The sequence below is a fragment of the Tinamus guttatus genome, unplaced genomic scaffold (assembly GCF_059628265.1).
Source record: "Tinamus guttatus ecotype Peru unplaced genomic scaffold, ASM5962826v1 Tinamus_guttatus_pri_ptg000472l, whole genome shotgun sequence".
In the NCBI taxonomy this organism is placed as follows: domain Eukaryota; kingdom Metazoa; phylum Chordata; class Aves; order Tinamiformes; family Tinamidae; genus Tinamus; species Tinamus guttatus.
In genome coordinates, this window is record NW_028289006.1 from 7,176,980 (window position 1) to 7,203,375 (window position 26,396).

Consider the following 26,396-nt stretch of genomic DNA (forward strand, 5'->3'; position numbering starts at 1 on the left):
AGTTCATAGCTTTAAATAAAGTTACTGATAGTTTCAGTGATTTGTAAGGATAGGATTAGCTAGAAGTTGGTGTGCCTAATAAGACCTACTTCTCCGTCTTAATCATCTTAACCTCACTTGTTTTGAACTGGATACTTTGAATTAAACTTTTAAAAAACAGGACTTGAGTTTACTGACTGACTTCCAGTTAGAGTACCTGTTACCTGAATTTAAAATTTAGGATGTTAGTGGACTAGAAGTTAGGAATTAATTATTTTTAACTACTAAGCCATGTTAAGGAACAATTGTAAGTGCCACTATTTAAAATTAGTGAGTAATTAGATGCAAAGGGATTTAGAAAAGACTGGAGTGGCCACCACTGATAATGCTATAGAGTTCATGTTATTCAAATAACCTATCTCAAATTGCTGTTGAAAAACTGACTTCAGAAAGGAACACTGATCCAAACCTAAAATCTTGCCCTAGTTGAAGTGATAAATATAGTTACTGTAAGATCTTATGTGGCTTAAAAATATGCTTTCTTTTATGATGTTACATTTCACTGCTTTTAATTTCATTATACATTGTCACTTTCTTCTTACAGAAGTGGACTGTTGGAACTTGCTGCAACAGGAAACAAATGAATTTTGCAAGGTTTGACATTAGCTACAGTTAAGGATATTGCTTAAAGAAGTGTGGAGTGAAATTTCTCTCTAAGGAGCAGCAAAGAAACTAGTTTAACATTAGTCCCTCCTGTACCGTTGTGCTGACAGGCTTTTGTTGAAATGTCAGGTAAATATGGGCTGCTGGAGCAGATCCTTTCTGATCTGATTTGTTAAACATACAATTTCCATATAAAAAGTGTGCAGGATTTGGAGCAAAACTACTCATTACCCAATACTTGAAGTTTTTCCACTGTTCCTGTGAAGTTTTCAGGTGGATATCCATCCAGGGTAGCTTACAACACTTACAGCTGATTGGCAGAGCCACACTGCTTTTGTTGTATTGATGCAACATTGCTGAATTTGTGAACTGTAAGGAGGAGATACGTTTGTGAGTTACGACACCACTGCGGAACATTTGACACCTCTTTCATATAAAGCATTACTAATAGCTGGGCACTGGACTACTGAGTCACAGTATGAACCACTGATTAAGCAGTGTTATCCCACTCTTGTGGTAACTCGTACGTGAAAGTCATATCAAGTTTTGTCATGGCTTATCAGTAGGAAGTCTCAAAGCGTTTCAGCAACTAGAGCAGTACTTTTTACTAACTTCATGTCTATTCTTAGGTTTGGGTATATTTGGGCACTAGGAGTGCAGAGTTCCTGTTGGAGGCTTGGTTGAGCTTTCCTTAAGGCCAGTCAGCATTATTGGTAATTGAGGTAAGCTTGATGTGCTTAGTTGTGGGGCATTCTGCTTGGTCTATTCCCGCCTCATTGGCAGCTGCTGCGAAGTCTTCATAGCTCTACCAACTTAATTTGCCTGATCTGCTGCTGCTTATAGTGCCACAGCTCATGATCAGATGACAGCTGATAAATTCTCCTAGGTTACTGTGGTTTTGTGGCGTGTGGGGCTTTTTGTGTGTGTGTGTTTTTGTTTGTTTGTTTTCAATTACTGTGGAGAAAGTCATGGAGTTTTAAACTGATATTTTAGCTAGTTACTGTTTTGCTGTTCTGCATAAAACTTTCAACATCCCATATGACTATTGCTTTGTGTCTTGTATCTCACTAGAAAACAGGCACAAACAGTGCTCTTGACAGAGCAGAGGGTTGTACAGCTCAGGTGGGACAGTCCCTCCAGAGGCTTTCAACATTCTTCAGCACAAACTCAGGACTGTAGCTCTGTGCTTAAAACGATAGATAAATAATGACTTGCTTCCAAAAAGAGACCAGTTGAGGTCTGAGACTTTCCTGGAACAATCTTTAAAGTTGTGGTAGTTAGAGCTTGTACCTAGATCTCTTTGTAGACACAGTGATTTAGCCAAACAGCCCTGTGACCTGACAGGGTCAGATAGCTGATAGACTTTTCTTTGTTAGGCACTTGTTTCTCGATTAGATCCATGTAATCTTTGGAATATGTTTTTTTAACGCAGCCTGGTTTTCTCGGTTCTAGGGAAATGGTCATATGGCCCTGAAAGTTCTTGTTGATGTGGAAGTGGCCAACTTGTTGTTCTCTGAGACTGGCAGCTATGGGGAACATGTATGATTTTTTTGTGCTCGTTTTGTGCTCATCCTGCCATGTTATGTTGGTAAAGCTGATCTGCAGATCACTCTGGCATGACATGCACACAACAGATCTATGTCCAGACATGTGAAGTGTTTATTAACTGATAGATAGATGGGTGTGTTCATACAAGATGGCTGCTGAACGTAAATTAAATGTTAAGTGCCTGTTCAGGCTGAGAAAGCTGTGGGTAGATGCTAATCTCAGAGCTACAGAGCTCTTGCACTCAGGTGGAAGGCCCAATTCCTTCCTAAGGAAGGCGGTGTCATGCAATAAGTTTTGCTCTATTCAAAGAATAACGTGCGGGTGACGTGTGAGGCCTGACTTGTGATGAAACGGACTGCAGGGGGCACAACCCTGATGTTGGCTTGTGCAAGTGCGTGAAGGCTTCGGTCTGCATCAAGATACACGCTGCGTGCTACGGAAGAACTTGATGTGTGGGTTAGCCTAGTGTTGAAACTGTTATTTTTGGGGTTTACACAGTTTTGAGTTCTTGGGAATGCACAAAACCTTGCTTAGTTGGAAGTCTGAAATGAAGGTTTCCTGGTGCTTTGGTGATAAGTTAACCCTTGTGTCTTCTTCAGTGTATTCATACCCGACAAGACATCCATTGGTGCTGAATGCTCCAAACTCTGTTTCCCTTGGGATGGTTTGCTTCCTGATGCTCTTAAAGGTTTCCTGTTGCTGATGATCCATATGGATGTCCCAAGCAAAATTTAAGACTTGGAGGCAACAGCTGTTATAAGAAGTTAATGATTTAAGGAAGTACGATAATGTAGGGGCTTTTGAGACTACAAATATCAGTTTCATACCTTGTCACTCTGCCAGCCGAATGTGTACTGAAACTATTATAGGAAATACGAAGAGCTTATCTTAAGCAGAAATTTGTTCTGTATCTTCAATACAAAGCATAGGATTGACTTACAATATATTTCAGTGTAGTTGATGTGTAACTGAATGTGTATTTATTTATTTTCCTAGACTGTACATGCCATTTGGCTTGGGAACAGAACTCGCCATGGGACAACATCAAAGATACCTCTCCAGAAGGGGTCTTTTACTTGGGTGATGTGTCTGCTCTCCTGACTGTCTTCATACCCAAAGGATTTATTTTCCTTTTGGAAATATTTTAAGTTGAAATCTTATTCCTTACTGGAAACTTTCTACACTAAAGACCTGCACGCATCATGGGTGATATGGCAAACAACTCGGTTGCATATAGTGGTGTAAAAAATGCTGTAAAAGAAGCTAATCATGGAGATTTTGGAGTCACTCTTTCAGAGCTCCGTTCTCTTATGGAACTTCGAGCTACAGATGCACTGCATAAAATCCAAGAATGTTATGGAGATGTACATGGCATCTGTTCAAGATTGAAAACTTCCCCAAATGAAGGTAAGTCAATTTTCAGGCTGATGTTGAAGAAACTCTTATTTCCAAAAACTTTAGTCAAGCAAGCTAATTTTTTTCTGTTATAAGGTTTATAAAGTTATTTAAGTGATTTAATTATTATAATAAAATACTGCTTCCTACTCTTGTAAGGCAGAATGATAGTTCAATGCATAACGTATAAGCAAGGTTTTCCAGCTGGTCTAATTACATGTGCCATTTTGGAATAGTGGCAAAGTTACATTTCGGAAGAAACTTCTTTGATGGGGTGGGGGTTCAGATCTGAAGTAGCAATGCAACATGGCAGTGTTTAATTTAGTGTGAGAATATGAGTCTTGTGATGAGCTCATGTGACTTGCTGTTCATAATTCAGATAGTGCTATCATAGACTACAAAGTTTTAATAGTTTTTTGCAAGGCTTATTAATATAGCAGTTCTTATAATTGAAGATGTCTATTTTCTAACCTTTCTGTTTCAAATACAGCTTTAAGCACTAAGAGGTAATGTATGTCTTCAGTAAGAAGTAGACAAATTGGCCACACAAACTTCCAGCACTTTTCTTCAAAATCTGTTAATTTTACATTGTTCTGCTCCAGCTCAAAGCTATCACAAAATATATTTTTATATATAGAGAGATTTAACTCATGTCACGCTATCTAAACTATGGTTAGTGACTTGTACAAATACTTCTTGTATGTGGTTATGTAACATTAATATCTCAAGTTTAATAGTAAGTGAAGCTGTTGCCAGTAATTGTGAAGATCCAAAATCAAAATTTTGGCAAATTGTCTCAGTATTTAAGTGCTTATGTAGCTGTTACTAGTGCAACTTGATGTTGCTAGCAGTGAAGTACCTGTTGTCTTAATCCTGGAAAACTATGGCATTATATTCTTAAATGCTACAGAAAGGTTTGTCTCCTTGCATCAAGAACAGCCTACTAATGCCTTAAAATACTTTTGGGTGCATCTGCATTGAGGAGTTTTGTCTCAGGTTGCTTTTGAAGCCCTCATTTCCCATCTGATGTTCACCTCATGCAGTAATGTCATCATGTGGACTGGATTCCTCTTACTGAAAAGGAGGATTTCTCTAGGAGATCAGCTATTAAGTATAACATGTCAGTGCCTGGGACTAGACCAGAACTAATCTGAAGAAAACTTAAAACATAAATAATGCAAAATTTTGGCAATGGAAGAAATGTACTTTTCTACAAACAGGAACTGAGGTTAGGGTTAAATACTGTTTTTACAGCAGTCTACAAGGTGTCTGTTCAAGGTCTGCTCTTACTGAAAGGATATATGCCTTGATGCACTGGGCACAAAGTACCCAGGAACATGCAGAATTCACCTTGCTAAATTTTAGCAACCATGTTAGCAGACGAGACTCAGAGGGGTGTGAAGGTGCCTGAAACTAGAATAGCCAGATGACCTGTTCCTGCAGCAGGGCTCAAGCTGGAGCGATGGTTCTGCTGTACTGAAAATTGTGTGGTCAGAGCCTTTTCTTTGGAAAAGGATTTGACATTTACATGCGTTTAACTGATGATTACAGGACAGTGCAATGAGAAACTTGATAAAAGGGCATAATTTTGAAGTGTCAGAATAGCTCATAAATTTAACAGGCCCAGGAGTAAGACTTGATAATTGTTTCTAAAAGGTTAAGAAAGATGGGTTACTGAAAACAGGTCGTGCCTTCTACAAAGGTTAGGGTTTGTTCCTAAGTCATGACATGAATTTTTAGAAAGCAAACTCTTCCTTTATATGAAAAGTTGCTATGAATTCTTTTAGCGATATTATGGAGTGTAGAGTCTTCCTGGGAGTAATAGTAGGTCTCTTTATTGTCAAATTCTAGTTGTAAGAATATAAATGGAGAAATTTCCAATGGAGAAAATCTATGCAAGACTGTGAAAACAGCTCAGTATTATAAAAGTTATGGTTTGTTGAAACTTGTGTCTCAATCTGCACAGTTGTACTAGGCGGCTTCCTACTCGCAAGCGTTCTGTATGACACAATTTGCTGGCTTGTGTAACTGCTAGTGGCTTCACAGCACAAGTACAGCTCAGAAATACCATGCAGCGGGTGAGAACTCCTTGGGCCAGGCTTTGCCTCACAGCAGTTGACAGTGCAAGGTAACATGTATTCAGCCAAAAGGCAGATCGAATCTACCTGCCTCAAAGTAGAAAAGGGGAAATATCCTTTACAAGAACTACTAGAAAAGACATTCTAAGCAGACTTTACTGCTTAGTATTTAATACATTGCCATGTTCTTTATATGTATAAATGTATGCATATATAAATGTGTCCAAATGCAATTGTTCACAAATATCAAAATAGTAAAATCTGCCACCCCACTATATTCTTGAGAGAGATACCACCAAAACAGCAGTGTTTCTGCAGGTCTACATCATCTTGATTCTGTAGTAGTATCTATTTCTATATTTACAATAAATATTTTTTAGACAAAGCATCAACTGAATCACATAAATGTCATCATTACAGTAGATAATGAACAATACAATGTAGTAGTTAGACCTCAGGCCTGTCATGAACTGTGGAATTACCAGACACATGGTGGATGTAGCAAGCTCAGTAATTATGCACAATTGCTTACTGTAAATATTCAAAATTCAAATGCTTTTTTTCTTTGCTAGGCTTATTTATTAATATTTTAAGTGCTGTTGGTAACACTTTGAATTTCAATTTGTTAGAAGCTATTTTCCATTCATCAGAAGCCTTTGCTCTGTGCTTCTAATATGCTGCTTGCGGGTACCCTTTAAAGAAAGGAAGAAAATGGTATCACAGAAAGTATACAACTAGTGTTCTGAACTCTGCTGTTTTGAAAGGATTAGATAAATTACTTCTGATATAAAATCAGAATATATTGTGGCCTTTTGGGATGGTCAACCTGTCCTGAGCTTCTCTAGATCCTATAATACAACTTAATTCTGAAAGTCGTCTTGCTGTGTTCCTTCTTTGAGTTTGAGAGAATTCTCAAAGCTTAAACTTCAAGCAAGAAGTGTGTTGATTTAGCTAAACAGTGAAAATGCTCCTTTCTGTTAACCCTCTAGAGCTATGAATCTATGAATGCTAAAACCAATCTAACCTATATGCTATCAAATCTAACCTACATGGCTATGAGTATTTTTTGATATTGAAATAATCTAAGCACTTTGCTTTTCAGTTAAGCAATTATTTACCTTTTTTTTTTGTATTTAAAAGTGAGTCTCACATTTCAGTAGGCTTTGACAAGTGTCTTGTTGTATCATGTGGTGCTTTAAGGAAATGTCTGTCAGAAATGTGACCATTAATTCAGGACTCTTTCAGTATGAAAACCAGTTGCAGCAGTCATGACTCTTGTTAATCACCTAGTGTTTAAATTGGCATTGATCATAACTTTTGTGGGACAGAAGGGTCGAAGTAACTGGAACTCTGGTTGGCACATAACGAGAATTTGGCCACTTTACTTTTAGAAGTGCTGTCTGTTTAAATATGAAATAGTGTTAGAGAGCTGGGAACTGCTGAAAAAACAAACAGGAGGTACTTACAGCAGACGTTGCTTGAATGGTCTTGTACCAAATATGCTTCATATTCCTTTATCTTTAAGGGCTTAGTTAACTCTTGCAGTGTGAGGCCTTCTAGTGAAGGCCTGTGACCCTTATTGCCAGGCTTCCTTGGCCCCTGGAGCCGGGGCAGTGAGAGGATTCTTAAAGACATGCGCCAAGTAAGTAGGATTGGTACAAAGTTACAGTGACAAACCATAAGGGATCTGCTTCAAAGAGCGAAATGTGGGTTCTCTTTTTATATGAGAGAAGGTATGAAGAGACTGGAGCTTCAGAACAAGCCGCAGCTGCTGTCCAGGTGGAGGGATGCGGCAGCAGCGCTACATAGCTGCCTGTCACCACCCGGGGCCTGGATAGCTTCACCAGGCTCGTGATAAATGCTAGGTTAATTGTAAACTCCTAGGATGCTATTCTGAATACAGAATCCCTACAGTGGGTGCCACAGTTGGCTTCCCAGGCTGTGATCTGGCTGCTACTCAGTCTCTACAGTAATAGCTCTACTAATAATCTTGCCTTGCAAACCTGTTTGCTTTGTACTGAGCTACGCCTCTTGCTATGCCTGTTGCTGTGTCATACTAAGTGCAAGTAGGTGGACCTTCAGGCTTCACTTTGGCAAGGCGTGATTTATTAAATAGTTATTTGCTGCAGAGGAATTGATTAAGGGTGATACATGATTGTTTAATGTATAGCTTTTTGGTATTACATATGAATGTGAAATACATGCTTACGTATGGAGTAGCGCTTGATACTACTTTATGAATGGGAGATCTTAATCACTTCTAATGTGAAGGTGAAAGGCAAACAAGCATCACTAACTTTGTCTTCTTATTAAATAGGTTTAAGTGGAAATCCAGCAGATATAGAAAGGAGAGAAGCAGTGTTTGGGAAGAACTTTATACCTCCTAAAAAGCCAAAAACATTTCTTCAGTTAGTATGGGAAGCACTACAGGATGTTACACTAATTATATTAGAAATTGCAGCCATAGTATCCTTGGGCCTTTCTTTTTACCAGCCTCCAGGAGGGAACGAAGCATGTAAGTATATATTTTAAAAAGTAGCTCTCCACATATATCATGCTACTGATTATTCTTGGTCTAACACAACTACCCTGTAAATCTGATGAAGGCAGCAAGTCTGAAAAAGCAGTTTATTGTTCCTTATTGAGAGAATCTTACTGAAACTCTTACTTGCCTTAAAATGGCAACATGAGATTGCCCAGGTCATTATTCAGGCTGTTTCTGACCCCAAAAGAGGGGCCTAAAGTGCCTAGTGCCCACTATTTAGTGAAGTAAAAGCAGCAGAAGCAGTAGATTGTCTTAGATTCAGTCCTGTTTCAGTGCGAATGTTCTAGCTTTTTCTCAAAAATGTTTAGCCATTTATATTTTCTACTTTCTGTAGAGAATCAGTATATTGTAAATTTTCCTTTGTAAAACTGGTTAACTAGTTTTCTAGGGCAGCTTTTTTATGCCATTGATAACAAGATAATAAGTGCTGGGTAGCTCTCTGTATCAACCTCTCTTGTGGTCAGAGAAGCAGGGGTAAAAATTCTAGGTGATAAAAAACTCAAACCTCTAACTTACAGGTTCTCTAGCTTTGTGATTATTCCTGGAACTAAATCAAAGCTGTAAAGAAGTCTAGCTAGTAACATCATGTTCTCTTTGGCTAATGTTTTGTTTTATGAAGTAAATGTTTATGTTAACTTATATCTAAAATCTGTGTTCTACAGTATGCGGAACAGTGAACATTGGTGAAGAGGAGGAGGAAGGGGAAACAGGTTGGATTGAAGGAGCAGCAATCCTCCTATCTGTAGTTTGTGTGGTATTAGTAACAGCTTTCAATGACTGGAGTAAAGAGAAACAGTTTCGGGGATTGCAGAGCCGAATTGAACAAGAACAGAAATTTACAGTCATCAGAGGTGGCCAAGTCATTCAGATACCAGTCGCTGACATAATCGTTGGAGATATTGCACAAGTGAAATATGGTAAATATATTTTTAAGTTGAACAATTAAACTTTTTTTTTTTTCCTAGCAAGAAGCTGAAGTTAACCTCTCTAATAATCTGTTTTAGGTGATCTCTTACCAGCTGATGGTGTACTCATCCAAGGCAATGACCTCAAAATTGATGAAAGCTCACTGACTGGAGAATCCGACCATGTTAAGAAATCTTTGGACAGAGATCCTATGCTGCTTTCAGGTGTGTGACATTTGAAAATGCTGGAAGAAATTAACAGGTTTTTGGGGAACTGGTTGTTTGAAGTTTTGAGGTTAAAATCTGTCAGCCTAGACCTTATCTCTGGTGATTACTGGAAGTATCCAGAAATCATAGCACAACTATCACAAACTTCCGTCAACATGATCTGACCCTTAAAACTCACAAAAGTTCTTGCCTGTACAGTTACAGTTGCTTTTTTCTTTTTTTTTTCCTCAATTTTCCAGATAATTTTGGCAGTTAAATCGCTTGGAAAATGCAGTAATTTATGCACGGTCTTACAGGTTCTCACCTTCATATTAAAAAAGCTGTTTACTTTATACTCTGCAGTACAACTGTTGAAGTTTCAGTGGAAAACCTGATGCAATCTTTCAGGTACACATGTGATGGAAGGCTCTGGAAGAATGGTAGTTACTGCTGTAGGTGTGAACTCTCAGACTGGAATCATCTTTACCTTACTTGGGGCTGGAGGAGATGAAGAGGAGAAGGAGAAGGAAAAAGAGAAGAAAGACAAGAAAAGTAGGCATCATAGTCTTAAAGGGCTCGGAGGTGGGGTGTGAATATTACTGGATGTGAAAGTGTTTTAGTTATCAGGAGCCAGAAGACTGACCCAAAAAAGTTCTTAAAACCTCATGCTTTCTCTGTTTCATATATGAATGATCCAGTAATCTAACAGCGTATACTGCTGTTAATAACTGTTGTCATGTGGATTTCTAATTAAACTTCAGTTATTTTTTGACCAATCATAAGTTGAAAAGTTTATAACTCCTAACTAGCCATATAGCATGTAGATTATTATGCTGCTATCGTGTGCAACTTCTACAAGCATTCATGCTTCATAGCAAATACTTGCTTATGGCAAATAGTTTATTACCAATGATTAAGGCTAATCATTATCTAGTTCTGCTTTTAACAGATGAGAAATGTCCTGTATAGTGATTTCTTCTATGGCGAATGTGCCACTTGAAGGAGACCAGCTTGAATCATTGATAACATAGTGCTGAGTTTTTGTATAACTTAAATATAAATATCACCTATTTTGGTGAAAGACAGTCCTTTCCTGTCAACACTTTTCATCCAGAGTTGAAACTTTGAATGCTAAAAACCTAGTGATATGATAAAAACCTAGTGACCTTTTCCTCCCAATGTGTTTTGGGAGGCTGGAGTGGAGGGGAAGAGATTCTGCCACACAGAATTTTAGAGCCTTCTTATGAGGTGCAGAATGGGATATCTTTAATTTGAGAGGCTTGATCAGTAACCAGCATTACAAGGTCACTTTTCTAGGTCATAGCCTTTATCCTATCTGTGTAAGAATCAAAGCTTAGTAAAGTTAACTAGTAATGCTTTGGTGCTAGCTCTTACAAGGCATGGTCAGGACAGAACGTCGTCACAGCAGAATTCTTGTAGAAACTCTCGTGAGTTCTGCTGGGTGAGACCGAGCCTAGCAGAACTCCTGATAGAAAAACATACTCCTTTATCAGAGTAACAGAAACAGTAAAGCCATACAGAAATGTACTTAGGAATCACAGTGCTCTTCAGTTTTAGAAGGATGTTGATATGTGCGCTCTGTGCAGAACCTGGGATTGAACTGTGCTTCATGTTGGCTTAGTTCATAACCACTTAATTTTAGCTCTTCTTGAAACTTATTTCCCATTTATAGTTCAGAGTTTCAAGCTCTAGTGGTATAGTGAAGAGTAAAAGTTGAATCGCAACACTGCGCGATTTGTATAGAGTAGTGTATTATTTTCTTACAAGGAAGAAAAAGGAAGCAAGCAATATTCCAGCTGCTACAGGAGATGCAGGAAGGATCATAGATCTCTCACTGTATATTATTCTATAAAAAAACATCTTTATGGCAGATTATATTTTGGTGTGCTCTAGTGCCTCAATACTTGTCTCCTGGGATAGACAACTTCCTCTTTTGCTCAAATTGGAAGCCTGATAACCTGAATTTTACCAAGGAGAATCTTAAACTAAATTGGCTTCTCTGTGAATGTTAAGGAGATTAAAGTGGTTATTTTTAGTTGTCTGTATGTGCCTTAGTTCAGAGTGAAAGCATATGTAGGTACAGAGAGTTAAAAGTATCTCAAGTATAGAATTTGTTCTTGTAGGAAAGACAAAAGAACTGGAGGAGAACAAATATTAAGTTAAGAGATAACAATGACGTCTTAAACTGAGTGAGGTAACATCTTCAGAGAAGACAAACATGTTTTTCTCCTCAGCTATTCTGAGAATGCTGGGGGGAGTCTCTTAGTCTCTTATGTGTAGAGATTATGCAGAAGCCATAACTGATGTCATGACTTATCAGTGAGTAATGCATCAAAATTACATATGTCAGATAGTAGTGAGGCTGCAAATTGTGGGTTTTGTTCCTCAGTTTCCTGTTTTCATTTCAAGCTATTACAAGTAGTTACTGTAACCTTTTCTTTCTGTTGTTTTGAGAAGCGCTGACACGTTGTCTCTAGATGACGTAATGTCTAATACCTGTTAACCTGAGAATCCAAGCAAAAAATGGTAGTGACTGCCTACGTATATGATGCATAGTTCTTTCAATTATTATATATCACACTTTATTCATGAATCAATATTCATCATTTTAGTGTCCTTTATGATCTTTTGCAGAACTCCATTTCTGAACAGAGGTAGGAGCAATATTTCATCATGAACTTGAACTCTTCTGTTAGTGCTCTAATGTTGGTGTGTTGCCAACAGATTATCTTCATGCTTGCGTAAATAGGGTTAGCATAGATCCAGTAATCCAGGGCTGTGCCTCCATTAAGCTTTGGTGTGGATTTATAAATATTTTATACTACAGTAGCTTCTTCGGTGTTGTACAAAAGCATTGCTTCTGGAAAGGAGATCTTACAGTTAATTATAGTAGCAATCAGATATATTTGTCAAGAACTGGAAGAACGAAGAATGAGGCTTTAAGAGAGCAAATGCCTTTTCTAGAAAAAGTTTAGGCAAACCTTTTAAATGTTTTCCTTACAGGTAAACTGCCTCCCTCTGCTCAGTTCAGTTCTCACTGAACTATTTCAATGGGGCAGCAGTCTGGTCAGGCCAGGCCTTCTGCTCTGTTTCCACCTAGTCACTGCTGAATGTCTGTGCAAACTTAACTGTAATAATACAATATTGCAGGAAGTCTTGTAAAGGAAAACTGCAGTCCAAAGAACTGGTGTGAGCTTCTTGCTGCCCAATGTACTCAATAGTAGTGTTGACTTATATTTGAAGTCTCAGTCATGTCAGTCTTCTATCTCCAGTGTTTCAGATAAATATTATTAAATGCAGCTTTTATTATTATTATTTTATTTTTATTATTATTATTATCATAATCCTAAATATAGAAGTAGACTTTGCATGACTAATTTAAAATATAACTTGTTCCCCTTTCCCCTGTCTCACAGGTAAAAAGCAGGATGGAGCTGTTGAGAACCGTAATAAAGGTAAATGCAGTTTCTGTGCTTCCCTCTTAAAGTCCTAATTTTCAAATAGAGTATGCAATATATATATTCATATGAAAGATGCTTACTTAGTAATTAAGTCTGAAATGTTTGTACTAAAGGAACATGAGAGTCGCGAAGTGGATACTATGAAAATAAGTAAGCATGATTTTGATTCTATCTTGTTTAAATATTCAGATGTTAGGGCGTCACTGGATGGAAGTTACCAAAATATTGACGTTTAGTGGGAACTGGGATTATCAAGCTTTATATGTACCATTTATTAAAGGGATTTCAGAATGGCTAAACTTTACTTGCTCACTACTTCTAGCTAAAGCTCAGGATGGTGCAGCCATGGAAATGCAACCATTGAAGAGTGAAGATGGGGGAGATGGAGATGAGAAAGACAAGAAGAGATCAAATCTGCCAAAGAAGGAAAAATCTGTTCTCCAAGGCAAACTGACGAAGCTAGCAGTGCAGATTGGCAAAGCGGGTATGATTTGACACTACTCTTTGTTTGATGTCACACCTGAATAAAGTTGGAACATAAATAGCTCAGAGGGGGATTACTTCAGTAGCTAGCCTGAACCAGTTCGACCATTTCAAGTGTGAAATACTAATGTTTGCAATTTTGCTTCATGCACGACCTGTGCTCATGGCTTCTCAAACTGCATTATGTAAATTTTTTGTTTGCCCTTTTTTTTGTTCTTGATTTAAATAGACTCACAGTTTAGAATCTCAGCTGCTAGGACAGAACTTTTCAACTTCCTACCATTCATAACAGTTACCCAGTGTAATCTTTAGAAAGGCAATCACTTAATGATTCACCTAGAGAACTGTAAATTAACTTATGTGGAAAAAAAATAGTAGAGAGAGGTTCTCTCTGACATTTCCAGAGGCTTAAGAATTGTAACTTAAATATGCCCCACTAGTAAATAGCAGTTTTACTGCCTTTTTTTTTCCACTTATGTCATATTCTCTATCAGCCAACTTTACAGCTATCTGTCAAAACCTTTGATAACTGTCTCTCACTGAAGACGAACTAAGATGGCAACATAATCCAGTGCACAAGAATCACTGAGACTAAGTTCTAGGCTATATTGTCTACCATGTAGAGGTTTGATTCTGGTATTTCAGGCTTTTTCTTGCTGCATGTAGATTTGTTAAAAGATTGAGATTAGAAGGGACATCAGGAGGTCGTGTAGACCAGTCTGCATCCTGAAAAATGCCATGTTTACAACATGTTGTAACATAGTTGTGGAGCTGAGGAAAAAGAAAAAAATAATAGCTTTAGCTCTGTGATATGTTTAGTGTTTTGTGTTTAGTAACACATCTTCAGTGTTGTTGTTTTTCACGTTTCATAAGTAAGAACCTTTGCTGGGGTTTTTTTGTACCTTTTGACCCCTCTTAATTTCCTGCACACTCTTTATGTTAATCATCAACTTTATGCATGCATTTTTCTGTCCTGCTTCTTTGGCTTGTGCCTCACTGGAGTATTTTTCTGTGAAGAACTGACACCTCAGTGACTCCTGTTCCTCAATTTCCCGCCAAGCCTGTTTTCCTTCATTGCTTTTCCGTGGTGCCTTGCACGTGCCACCGAGCTTGCTAACAGTAGTTTCTCCAATTTACCTCTCCAGCCATTTCCATTTTATCGAACACCGTGTTTATCTTCTGTACTAAATATCCAATCCACCCTACTTATTGGGGTATGAATGGTTATCCGTTTTGAATAATGCACCAAAAACCAGTATCAAAACTGAAGACCTGATGAATTTGTTCAGTAATCATTCTGATCGATCAGTTTGCTTTAGATACTAATCTTTTCTGTTTACATTTGGATCTAAGCTTTTCAATTAAATGAAAACATTTTTGTTTTTACTTTCTTTGGTAAAGTCAGAACCGCTCTGCACTACCCGATGCTTCCTGACTTGCCTGTTCAAAATTGTAGCTGTAAACTAAGTTCCATAAAGGCAAAAATTTTTGCACTTGACTTATGCAGAATCTATATTGATGAATGTTTAAGATGACATTTGAAAATGGTTTATTCTCTTTTAATAAGGTTTACTGATGTCTGCAATCACAGTCATTATCCTTGTGCTGTATTTTGTGATCGATACCTTCTGGGTTCAGAAGCGACCATGGCTTGCTGAATGTACACCAATTTATATTCAGTACTTTGTGAAGTTTTTCATTATTGGAGTTACGGTCTTGGTGGTGGCAGTACCAGAAGGTCTTCCACTTGCAGTCACCATATCCCTGGCTTACTCTGTTAAGGTAAGTGCGTAGAGGGGGAACAGACTTTAAAAGTAGTTAGGTGAATTCATCGGCTCTAAACTCTCAGTCGAAAAGAGCATCAGAGGCAGCATGTTTCTAACACACCGAGGGAGGCTTGCTTTCCTTGCTTTACTTCCTTGTACAAAAAATGCGCCACAGTATTTTTCTTAATCTCAGAATTCACATTAACCTAAATACTGTAAACAGTGACAGCCTGTTGTCACCAACTAAAGATGATGGTTTTGCTGTTTGGATTAATCTTTTTCTTTAAAGGTGTAAGATGTATTTAGTCCTCCAATACAGTGTGATGATGTTAGCGTAGCATTTGCTTATACTAAATTGATGTATTAGAACTTATAAATAATACAAATTTCTCTTAACCTGACCTTTCACCTAATATTGTGCTAATATGCTAAACAAGCAATTACTGCAAATGTTTTTGGATTTTTACTCCATGAAGGCTGAGAACAGCTTCTTGTTCTATTTCTGAATTTTGCAGAACCTAGCACACTATTTATTATATAGCATGCTTTTTAAGCTCATGTTCTTTGTCCTCTGACACTTCTTCATGCTTTGGCACCCTGAAAGTGTTTTGAAATGCCATCTTATAGTCATGACAGTGTATGCTCTGTTCTAAAACTTCCCAATTTACAGTACTAACTTGTGGTAGCTTTCCTGTTGTAGTGTTTTAAATTACTCTCTTCAAGGTTAAAACGCTATCCAAGCACGTTAGATAAAGACTTTTAAACAATGTTAGGCTTGTGAAACTTGTGTAGTGTTCACTCTGTTAGCAGAAACACTAGGAATTCAGTTTGTATTTGATGTTAAGTTTGGCTGTAGCATATTTAAAATATGTATCGTATGATATACATTCTCCATAGACTCTGGTAAGTCTGTGGTATGGCCCATTTGGCTATTTCTTGTAAGAGGAAAAACAATGGACTTCAGGCAACAAATGGAACTTCTGCCATTCGAGTGAGTTCCAGCTCAGATTTACACTGTATCTGATAAACTCAATCTGTGCCTCTGCCCCACTTCTAAAGAATATCAAAAACTACTTCATCATAATAGTCTGAGTAATATTAATAGTTTCAATTTGATTGACATGTAGATGTGAGAGATTAAGATTGTTTCTGGGAAATTAGTTCAAAATGTAGCTTATTGTGACATGACAAATCTTAGAGAAATACTTAGAAAATAGGGTACAATTTCTTACACGGTGAGATGCTTAAAACCTAAAAGCTATGTGTATTCTGAGACTGCAGTCTAAAACTCAATATCCTAAATGAGAATTTCTGAAGCAGGAACTACAAGTCACAACTGTAGTTGACTCATTTTGACTCCTTTTGTCTTTTTAGAAAATGATGAAAGATAATAACTTGGTGAGACATCTGGATGCATGTGAAACAATGGGTAATGCAACAGCTATTTGCTCAGATAAAACTGGAACATTGACCATGAACAGAATGACAGTGGTCCAAGCCTACATCAATGAAAAACATTATAAAAAAATTCCAGAACCAGAAGCTATTCCAGAGAAAACTATGGCTTATCTTGTGACAGGAATTTCTGTTAACTGTGCTTATACTTCCAAAATTCTGGTAAGTGGATTTCCTCATTTTAAATAATTCTTCTAAATATGTTCCTCAAAGTATCCAAATTGTCTGTTGGTCATATGATAGTCAGTTGCTAACTTTAAGTGCAAGATTTTTTTGCATCTGCTGTAAATTGCTCAAAAGTTTATTTGGAACAAAACTTAAAATTGGCTTCTATAAAATTGTTTTCATCTGGTGATTCAGAAGATCTCAGGAAGCTGAATTTCTCATAAAAAGATAAATTCATTTCATAGTCGTGTCTAAATCTGTTTTATGGAGAGAGGATGCTTACTCAGAGAGCATCTTAGCTTGGTCTGGATGCTGCTTCAGTGTAGAACTGAGAGTGGCACAGTGTTGTCTGGACTGTAATGAGAAACTGCGAGTGCTGGTAGCAACTGTGGATTTTTATTTCAGGTAGTATTTCCATGCGTCTGTAGATTATACAGTTTTATACACATTTGCTCACAACTTATTGAGCCTTCAAAAATATTTTGGAATGAATAGGATAGAGACTGCATTATAAATAGGGGACTCCTTAATATTATGTATCAAGCTCCACACCAATCCCTATGGGTGATGTTTGACCAATACCTTAATTTCTCCTCTGCGTGCAGTGTATTTTCTGCAACTCAAAACATAGCTTCCTTGCTATTCCACGAGTATTCAGCACAGCCAAGTGTGTGGTTTGCAACATAGATGACTGTCTTAGAGTTAATGAAGTTGTGATCAAGATACTTGAAGAAGTGTTAGGCTGAATAAGTGCTTCTGCCCACCCCCCACAGACGGCAGTGTTACAGCTACAAAAGCTCAACTTTATTCAGAGAAATACTGAAACATATGTACTGCTAGAAAGTGCTTGTCCCACATTACTAAAACAAGCACTAGTTCTGGTATTGGCTTCTAAAGCCCTGGAAACTGGAAAGACTTAAGAGTCAAATAGGCTATGGCCTAGAAAACAGAACTTAAGAAGCTTAGACTTGCTTTATTCAATGGAAGGCTAACAGGTGATGTGGTCATGGTCTAAATCATCAGGAGAGAACTGTTACAGGAGGGAATGCCTTAATTTAGCAGAAACAAAGCCATTTAGTATGCTCAGTTTTCTCAGACTTATCCGCACTTTCGAATTGCAAAATTACCGAAGGTTCCATTACACTTGAGTGGTTCAGTTAGGTGTCTTGAGCAATGGAAAATGCCTTGCAGAAAGATCATTTGGGGATTTGATACAAACTTAATGGCAGATTTTAAGCCTGTGACAATGGATTGTAAGCCTAAACAGGTGCAGAAGTTGTTTTAAAAGCCAGCAGTATGACTTTGGCTCATGACTCATGGGAATTTACAGATTAATCATTGTGAAGAACTAAGCTTTGACTTCCACATTTTCTAGATGCTGTACCTTAGTGCTTGATAACTTTACCTCCTAGCCAACAAAGATTCTTGTTCTTTTTACAGCCTCCTGAAAAAGAAGGTGGCCTGCCACGTCATGTTGGAAATAAAACTGAATGTGCCTTGCTGGGGTTGCTCTTGGATTTAAAACGTGATTATCAGGATGTAAGAAATGAGATACCGGAAGAGGATTTGTACAAAGTATACACCTTCAACTCTGTTAGAAAATCTATGAGTACTGTGTTAAAAAACTCTGATGGCAGTTTCCGGATATTCAGTAAAGGTGCCTCTGAGATAGTTCTTAAAAAGTAAGAGCAACTACTGTCATACTGTGGCACTTTAACTTACTTAAATGTTGTAGTAGCTGAAGAGACACTGATTTAAAAAAAAAAAAAAAAAAAAAAAACCAACACTCTTCGATAATGATATAAAGTTTTGCCTTGTTCACACCAAATGCACCAGTCCTGCACCAGTCCCTATACCTTTTCCATAGCTGGAAGCTCCCTGGTTTCTCTCCCTCAATGGTGCCACTTTCTGCAGGAAAGTGAGCAAGTAGCATTTGAATTGTTTTCATTCAACACTCCCCCCCCCTCCGAAAATAAACCACACTTTTAAAAGTATAGCAGGTCATTACTTTAATCTCTAAACTGTTTTGATACAGGAGAGTATCTGTGAATTGTTCTACTTCAGCTCTAGGTGTGGTTGGTGAAAATGCTAACCCATCTCTGTCAGTTCTGAACAGCTGATATGATCAAACTCCAGGAAGGGTTTATATCTTTGAATAGCGACTCTGAACACAGATTGCTTTCAGCTTCAAAAGGCAGTACAAGTCAGTGCCAAGCTTCATAATTTTAATAAAGCATTGAACTTGACCAGCTGAGAAACTGGCAATTTTTTAATGTGAGAAAGTAAGTTGTTTCCTTATAAACCTGCCCATCTACAGAAGGTTTTCTAGAGATGTTAGAATTTAGGGGAGAGATCTTTCCCAGCAGTCCAGATATTTAGGTGCTAAGAAGGGTTTTGCAGTGGCACCTAACCAAGTGAAGAGAGAAATCATTACATACATGAATCTTGTTTTCTAGGTGGCTGTGCCCAGTCTCTTTTCAGACTATTCCTAGTCTGTGAGTAGCACTCATGTAATGTTCATCAGTTCAATATTCTTTTTGCTGCTACTGGCTGCCCAAAACACTGTCTAGGGAAGCACAGATATTCTTAAGATGAGATTTGGATGCTATTGGAGTAGTTGAAACCCTAAAACTACTTAAAACTATGTACCAACTGGGAAAAAACATCTTACCATCATTAGCCGTTTTCTTTACACAAAACCTATTCAGTGCATGAAATGAATCTCAGAGCTTGTAACGTGGTTTGCCAACTGGACTACTCATTCTTTGCCAGCGCTTATATGACTTCATTATTGAGCATTGAAAGCATATGCATTGCTAATAATGGTAAGCCTAAAATAAATGCTTTTTTTTTTTAATACAGAGGAGGTTTTTCTGTTATCTAAAAGTTTTGAGTCAAATATTTGAAGCAAGTTTCACTTAAGTCTTCATAAAGTTTACTGGCTTCCATTTATTCATCTTAGACTGCTTTGAATTCATCTTTGAATTCATAAATAGAGTCCTGTAATTGGAGTTAATACGGGATATCCTTAGTGGGTGCCAACTGACATTTGAACAGATGACCTAAATTGGGAAATTAGGATGGACTTCAAATTTCAGTCACAATAAAAATTACAAACTTTAAATTAAGGGCCTGCTTCATCTTCACTTCCTGGCTGAAGTGGAAACTTTTAATATGCTCTTGCGTCTGAGAATTGAAACCCTTCAACTAGATACTTAAACTTAATAGCAGTTGTCTAGCAGCCTATACTATATGGCTGAGTATCTTTCAGTGTCAACATAGTATTTTTGAAGTAAATGCTGTTCTTATGGAAGAATTTTTCTAAGGACACAGATGGACAAAACAAAATTCATTGTTCAAAATCCCTGGCAGCATCGTACTTATGGCAGCAATACTGATGCAGCACATCTGCTTTCTGTGAAAGGAGGGGTATTGGCAATAGGAAAAAATGTAGCATGTGCTGGAATGCTAGAGTAGAGCTTTGAATCTAGTTTATAAAACTACTTAAACTCAGATTAAGTGTTTTTCTTTTAGTGCTTTTTAAGAACTTTATGCCAACATATCCTCTGAGATTATAAAAGCTAGACCACCTCCTTCTTTTTTCCTTTGTGCAAACTTCACTACTTTAAGGAAAGCATTGGTTCATTGTATTGCCAGAGATTGTTGTCCATACTTATAGCTGTGTAAGCACTGCAGTTCATGCAGTAGGAAACATGCTGTACTTCTGAGACGTGTACAACAGTTAACAAAGTGGGATTATTTGGTTGAACTTGAAACTAAGTTGACTAACTCAACAAGCACAGATGTTAAAATCTGTTAACAGGCAATAGGGAAATGGATATTTCTGGGAGGTGAATAATACTTGTCTCCTAAATTTCACTGGGCATTTTTTTTCATTGTAGGATGATCCACCCACTCAGTTAATGTTCTACAGCTGGACTGTTTTGCAATTACAAAGTGATTAAGTGCATATGCAGAAGATTATCTTAGAACTGCTGCTACTGGCTTTTTTTTTTTTTTCTTTCTTTCTCTTTAGATATAGTCTAGTGAAAATGAAGTTCATGGAAAACTTAACTGGGTTTGACCAATATGCTGTTTTCCACAACAAATTTTCCACCACAAAAAAATCTGGTAACTACTTAAGCATTGTTCTTTTTTTTCAGGTGCTTCAAAATACTGAGTGCTAATGGAGAACCAAAGGCATTCAGGCCCAGGGACCGTGATGATATTGTAAAAACTGTAATAGAGCCTATGGCTTCAGAAGGACTCAGAACCATCTGTCTGGCATTCAGAGACTTCCCAGCAGGGGAACCTGAGCCAGAATGGGACAACGAAAATGATATTGTTACTGGTCTGACATGCATTGCTGTTGTCGGGATCGAGGATCCTGTGAGACCTGAGGTAGGGTTACTGACTAAGCTGCAGCGATGCTGTTAAACAGATGTTGATTCATGTTGGTCATGTAGAGAATGCAAGAAACTGAACTGCAGTTGTAAGTCTAAAGCATAGTTAATGAAAATCTAATTTCTTGAGGGGGAAGGGAGTTAATGGAGCTATAAAAGCAGATTAAAACTTCTTAACGTCACTTATGCCGGGTTACTGAAGCTCTGTACAAACTAATGACTTAAGACGCTTACTAAGCAGCATCCTGAGTAGTCGGAACAGCTTCTTTTTTTTACTGCTAGAAATACAAAGACCGTTGTTCAGGATAATATTAGCCATTTCACTTGCTGACAGCTTTTCACGAGGAGTGAAAGAGAAGAACAGTTGTCACCTAAAGGGAACGAGTTTTGGCTTGTAGTTGAGCTCTTGGAGGGCAGTATATCTTAAAAATAGTGAAAGCTTTTATGCTGTGTGTAGGTGGGACTCTAATCCTTGTTAGCATGACTTCACACTAAAAGTCAGAGGCTAAAAACTACATTCCTTTTTTCTCATCATCATAAATGAGAAACCAGAACTTCATGGTGTAAATGTAAAACACGTTGAGATATTGTAGTCTAATGTATGATGAAGATTCTTTCAAGTGTATAATATTTTCTAGTATTGCATTATTTGAAAAATTCTTCTTTTTTTTTAAGGGGAGGGTGGGGGAGAGGGAGTGGGAAGGAAAAACAGCAAACTTTTCAGAATACCAGATTGTGGGTTTTCAGGTGAAGGATTAAGGTAAACTACTTAACTCATATTTCAACATCTATGTTGATGTTTGTTTGGTTGATGTTTGTACTGTTTGTTATAGAATACCTAAAAAAAAGATTATCCTAGTTTGAGACAAAAGGGTTTCCTTTCATTGACATGTCTAGATTTATTCAGCTGATGTATAATCTGTAAGCCTAGAATATTTTTATTTCTTTATTTATTTTGCATATAGGTACCTGATGCAATAAAAAAATGCCAACGTGCCGGCATAACCGTTCGTATGGTCACTGGTGATAACATTAATACTGCTCGTGCTATTGCATTAAAATGTGGTATTCTGAATCCTGGTGAAGACTTTCTGTGTTTAGAAGGCAAAGACTTTAATAGGAGAATACGCAATGAAAAAGGAGAGGTAAGTATTTTGGCTACTGAATGTAGAAGGTTAGATATTTTGTTCAGGCTCCTAACTGCAAAATTTAACAATTGCTGTTTTTGCAGATAGAACAAGAACGAATAGATAAAATTTGGCCAAAGCTTCGTGTTCTTGCAAGATCATCTCCCACTGACAAACACACACTAGTAAAAGGTAAATATCCCCTTTCAGAAACGCTGAACACTAAAATGATGGTTTTGCTCTCTCAAAACTGACTATGAAGTACCCACTCTTACTTGAGGTTCTGCATAAGATTCTGCTCCTAGAAGATATCTATGATCATTAGCAGTGGGAAATGTTCATGAGGGAGTCGTCACTTGCCAAACAGTTTTTATTACTTAAGAAATGAAAACAACGTGAACTATCTGTTGTGATTGCTTCGTGACTCTGAAGAAGATGAAACTGTTTTTTTCTTTTTTTTTTTTTCTTAGTTTTAGTCTGTGCTGTGTTGTCAATAACCGTGTGCTGTGTTGAACTATAACCCTGAGATGTTATTGTACTTTAGGTATAATTGACAGCACGATCTTTGAACAGAGGCAAGTTGTAGCCGTGACTGGTGATGGTACCAATGATGGCCCAGCGCTGAAGAAGGCAGATGTTGGATTTGCTATGGTATGACTCTTCATAATCTTCAGTATTTTAACCCTTTCTTTGCTCAGCCACCTTATCAAATCACTTATGATAAAACTGCACAGTCCTACATTTTTAGTTGCCTAATACACAACTAAATTAATGTAATTGAGTCAACATTCCTCTCACTTTTCACTGCACTTTCCCTCGTCAGTCTTCCAATTTAATTGTGTCTTTATTTGGGGAAAAATGTTGGTGGTATTTGCCATTGAATAAAGCTTAACATCATTGATGCTCAAACAGCTGCAAATGAAAATCTTTTTATAGAAAGGTTTGTTGCAGAATGTAGCAACATTATACTAATACTGTGGACTTAAGATTTCAGAAATGAGATCTGCTCAACATATGGCAAAATGATTTTTTATTGTAAGTAGCATTTTGTGCTGACTTTCAGTAAGACTTGCATGGGATACAATTATATTTGTCCATCTTCCATTAGATGATGAGATGGGGAGCTTATCATTATCGAGACTACTGTTTCATGTTTAAAAGTTTTTCAGAGGCTGTACGAAGGAACATTCCCAGTACAGGTTTGAAATAAAACATTTTATGACAAGTCTAGGACTTTCATTTGCCTGTGTGGTTCCTTAGAGTATTTGGCTTCCTCAAAATTCTTAAGCAAGCTTTGAAACAGTAGCCTAACTTGGCTGTTAGACAGGGCCCATGGAAAATCAGTGGCTAGGGACTGAACTGCATATTCTAAGCTTACCTTGTGTTAGTCATCACTGTGTTAAGCATTAATTTATTACAATGTCCTGATCAGTGTAGAGCAATTATGGGAATCTTAATATCACTTTGTCCTTTCTGGCCTGACCTGAAGGAATGGCGTGACAAAACTTCAATTCCCTCCAGATAATAATTGTCTTTTTTTAATATGACCCTTTTATTTTGTTTTTATTTTTATTTATTTTATTTATTTTTTATGTTTTTGTTTTAAGAAATGCCTTTTCTTCATTCCGTATTTATTCCGCAGACAAGATCATCTTCTACTTCATACTTTTTCAGCTAGCATTTGGCGAACAGCTATAAAGAAAGGCCCTTAGAAAACCTGATCACTTTAGACATCTAGTTTGTAAACCAGACTGAGATGTTTTTACTCCAATCTGGTTTAAAGTGTCTATGAAAAGAAAAACTACCAATACTGGTTTCCCCTGATATGCAGATGCCTAGAACAAGTGATAGTAAGTGCCTGGCATACTTTTACTTGAAACGGATTGATATTATCAATTCAAGCAAACAGTTTTAAAGTGTTAATACTAGATGGAGGCATGTCTGAAGTATGTAGACTTTGTTTTTCTTCTCTTTTCATGCATTTAAGATAGAGTTTCTGAATTTCCTCCTGCTTTAAGTTTCCTCCTCAGCCTTAAGGTGAGCAGGTATGTAAGAGCTTGCCAGCAGGTCACTCTTTTACGACATTTTAGCAAGCATTTTTTAAGATAAAAGCAAAGATCACATTCTTCCTAGAGTGCATACAGATGTGCTGACTCAGATGCTTTTCTTGGCCTGAAAAAATGAGGGAAGGAAGAGCTTTCCTGCCACTTTCAGGGAGCTTTTTTCAAAAGCATGGCTTGCAAATTTGACAGCTACACATGAAATGTTCTGTGGGCTGTAATGAATACTTTTTTTTTTTTTTTTTTTTGCTTTTAAATAGCTGCTGTAGTTGTCACTGCAAGAGAACAATTATTTTCATTTTCGAGAACATAGGTGCTTCATGCAGGTGTCATCTATGTTTATCTGTGTAAGAAGCTCTTTAACTGCTTATCTAATTATCACTTAAAATAAATAGCATATAGTAGGTGGCTTAAAGACACCTTTTTAAGTCATACACATAACTGTGCAGGCAACTCATTTTCTTAGCAAAATAATCAAGAATAAAGATCATTGCATTTCTTACGAAGTTAAACATTTTGCTTCCACTATTTCAAAAAGCTATCCTAGAGAGGTATGAATTAGACACAGCCCAGAAGTTAAACTGTTTAGATGCCATAGGGAGGCTGTGGGTGTTTAAACCTCACCAGGGGTGTGCACAGCCTGTGTCTGATGTCACAGCTTCAGTGCAGAAATGGTTTGAAGATGGCTCTCCCATCTTGCTCGGCCGCTGGCAGCCGCGGAGGGGCTCGAGCGCGGACTGCGCGGGGGAGCGGCGCCACCTGCCGGCCGCTGCTTCGCACCGGCCCGGGAGCCTCTCCCGGGGGAGCTCACAGTCTCCTCGAGGTGTCGGCCTCCCTTCGGTACTGCTACGTTCTCTAAAGGATGTGCAACTTAATGTGACTTCCCAACGTTGATTCTTGGAGATTTAAAAACTGTTTTTAAAGGATGAACCCCAGAAATAGCCTCATGTAGAGCTAGGTTTTTATAGGGATTCTTAAAATGTTTTATAACCTATTTATAACTAGTATTTCCCTTCAGAATTCTGCTAACCCAGGTTTATTAACAAGCCAAGAGATCGTTACCACCTGAGCTGCCTCCTTTCCTCTAAATTTTGAACTTTGTGCTGTGGGCTTTTTAAACCATGCAATTGTGGTATATGTTGGTTCTTCAAATAAAACGAAGAGGAGGCTAGCTCAGGACATTTTTAAACTCTCCCCTCCTCCTGAACATTAACTGGATTTCAGTTTTGCTTTAATGATCTACTTGATGTCAAATGACATTCTTTAGCTTGTTTCTATCTCTTGATGAGTCTCATTGCCTAGAGATCTTCGAAATTTTAAAAACAGAGCAGACTCACCACACTGGCTGCAATTGTATTTGATTTATCAGCCTAGGTTTAAAATGTGCCACGTTAGCAGGGCACTATATATCCTTCTGTAGCAAGGAACGGTCAGGTAGCCAGCATAATAGCTTCTGTTATGTAAGTCATCAGTGCATCCTCTCAAATTTCATCCTGTGTTTCTTTCCTTTTCTACCAGGGTATTGCTGGAACAGATGTAGCTAAAGAAGCTTCGGATATTATCCTTACAGATGACAACTTCACAAGTATTGTTAAAGCAGTTATGTGGGGACGAAACGTATACGACAGTATCTCCAAATTTCTTCAGTTCCAGCTTACAGTCAATGTCGTAGCCGTTATTGTTGCTTTCACGGGCGCATGCATAACACAAGTACGTACCGGTGGTGGGGTCTTAGCTAGTAGAGGTTGCAAAAGCCTTCACTGGTTAACTCTTGAATTCAAGCGTTTAGTAAAATACTAGCCCAAAGAACATAATATTCTGCCAAATACATCCATGTCGTTTAAAAAATGCCTTTGTTAGCTGCAATTTATTCACTCGTGTTGGAGGGTTTATGTGTCTATCGTTATAGGATTCTCCACTTAAAGCTGTGCAGATGCTGTGGGTAAATCTCATAATGGACACATTAGCTTCTCTTGCCCTGGCGACAGAACCGCCCACTGAAGCCCTCTTGTTGCGGAAGCCTTATGGTAGAAACAAACCTCTGATTTCTCGTACAATGATGAAGAATATTTTGGGTCATGCATTCTACCAACTCGTAGTGGTCTTTACTCTCCTGTTTGCTGGTAAGAATAAGG

The 26,396-nt window shown here is 37.8% G+C and overlaps 1 protein-coding gene across 5 annotated transcripts in view; it reads left to right on the forward strand.

The window, feature by feature from the left end:
* Positions 1-26,396, forward strand: part of ATP2B1 (ATPase plasma membrane Ca2+ transporting 1) — a 61,687-nt gene that overhangs the window by 24,901 nt on the left and 10,390 nt on the right. For all 5 annotated transcript variants that reach the window (XM_088532912.1, XM_088532911.1, XM_088532914.1 and 2 more), the window contains exons 2-17: positions 3,187-3,597; positions 7,981-8,178; positions 8,871-9,125; positions 9,213-9,338; positions 9,729-9,872; positions 12,758-12,796; positions 13,125-13,286; positions 14,853-15,067; positions 16,426-16,668; positions 18,112-18,353; positions 20,835-21,072; positions 22,040-22,219; positions 22,306-22,393; positions 22,746-22,852; positions 25,780-25,971; positions 26,171-26,384. In XM_088532912.1, coding sequence (XP_088389038.1) covers positions 3,393-3,597; positions 7,981-8,178; positions 8,871-9,125; positions 9,213-9,338; positions 9,729-9,872; positions 12,758-12,796; positions 13,125-13,286; positions 14,853-15,067; positions 16,426-16,668; positions 18,112-18,353; positions 20,835-21,072; positions 22,040-22,219; positions 22,306-22,393; positions 22,746-22,852; positions 25,780-25,971; positions 26,171-26,384 — 2,848 coding nt within the window. In that variant the 5' untranslated portion in view covers positions 3,187-3,392. The remainder of the gene's footprint in view (positions 1-3,186; positions 3,598-7,980; positions 8,179-8,870; positions 9,126-9,212; positions 9,339-9,728; positions 9,873-12,757; positions 12,797-13,124; positions 13,287-14,852; positions 15,068-16,425; positions 16,669-18,111; positions 18,354-20,834; positions 21,073-22,039; positions 22,220-22,305; positions 22,394-22,745; positions 22,853-25,779; positions 25,972-26,170; positions 26,385-26,396) is intronic.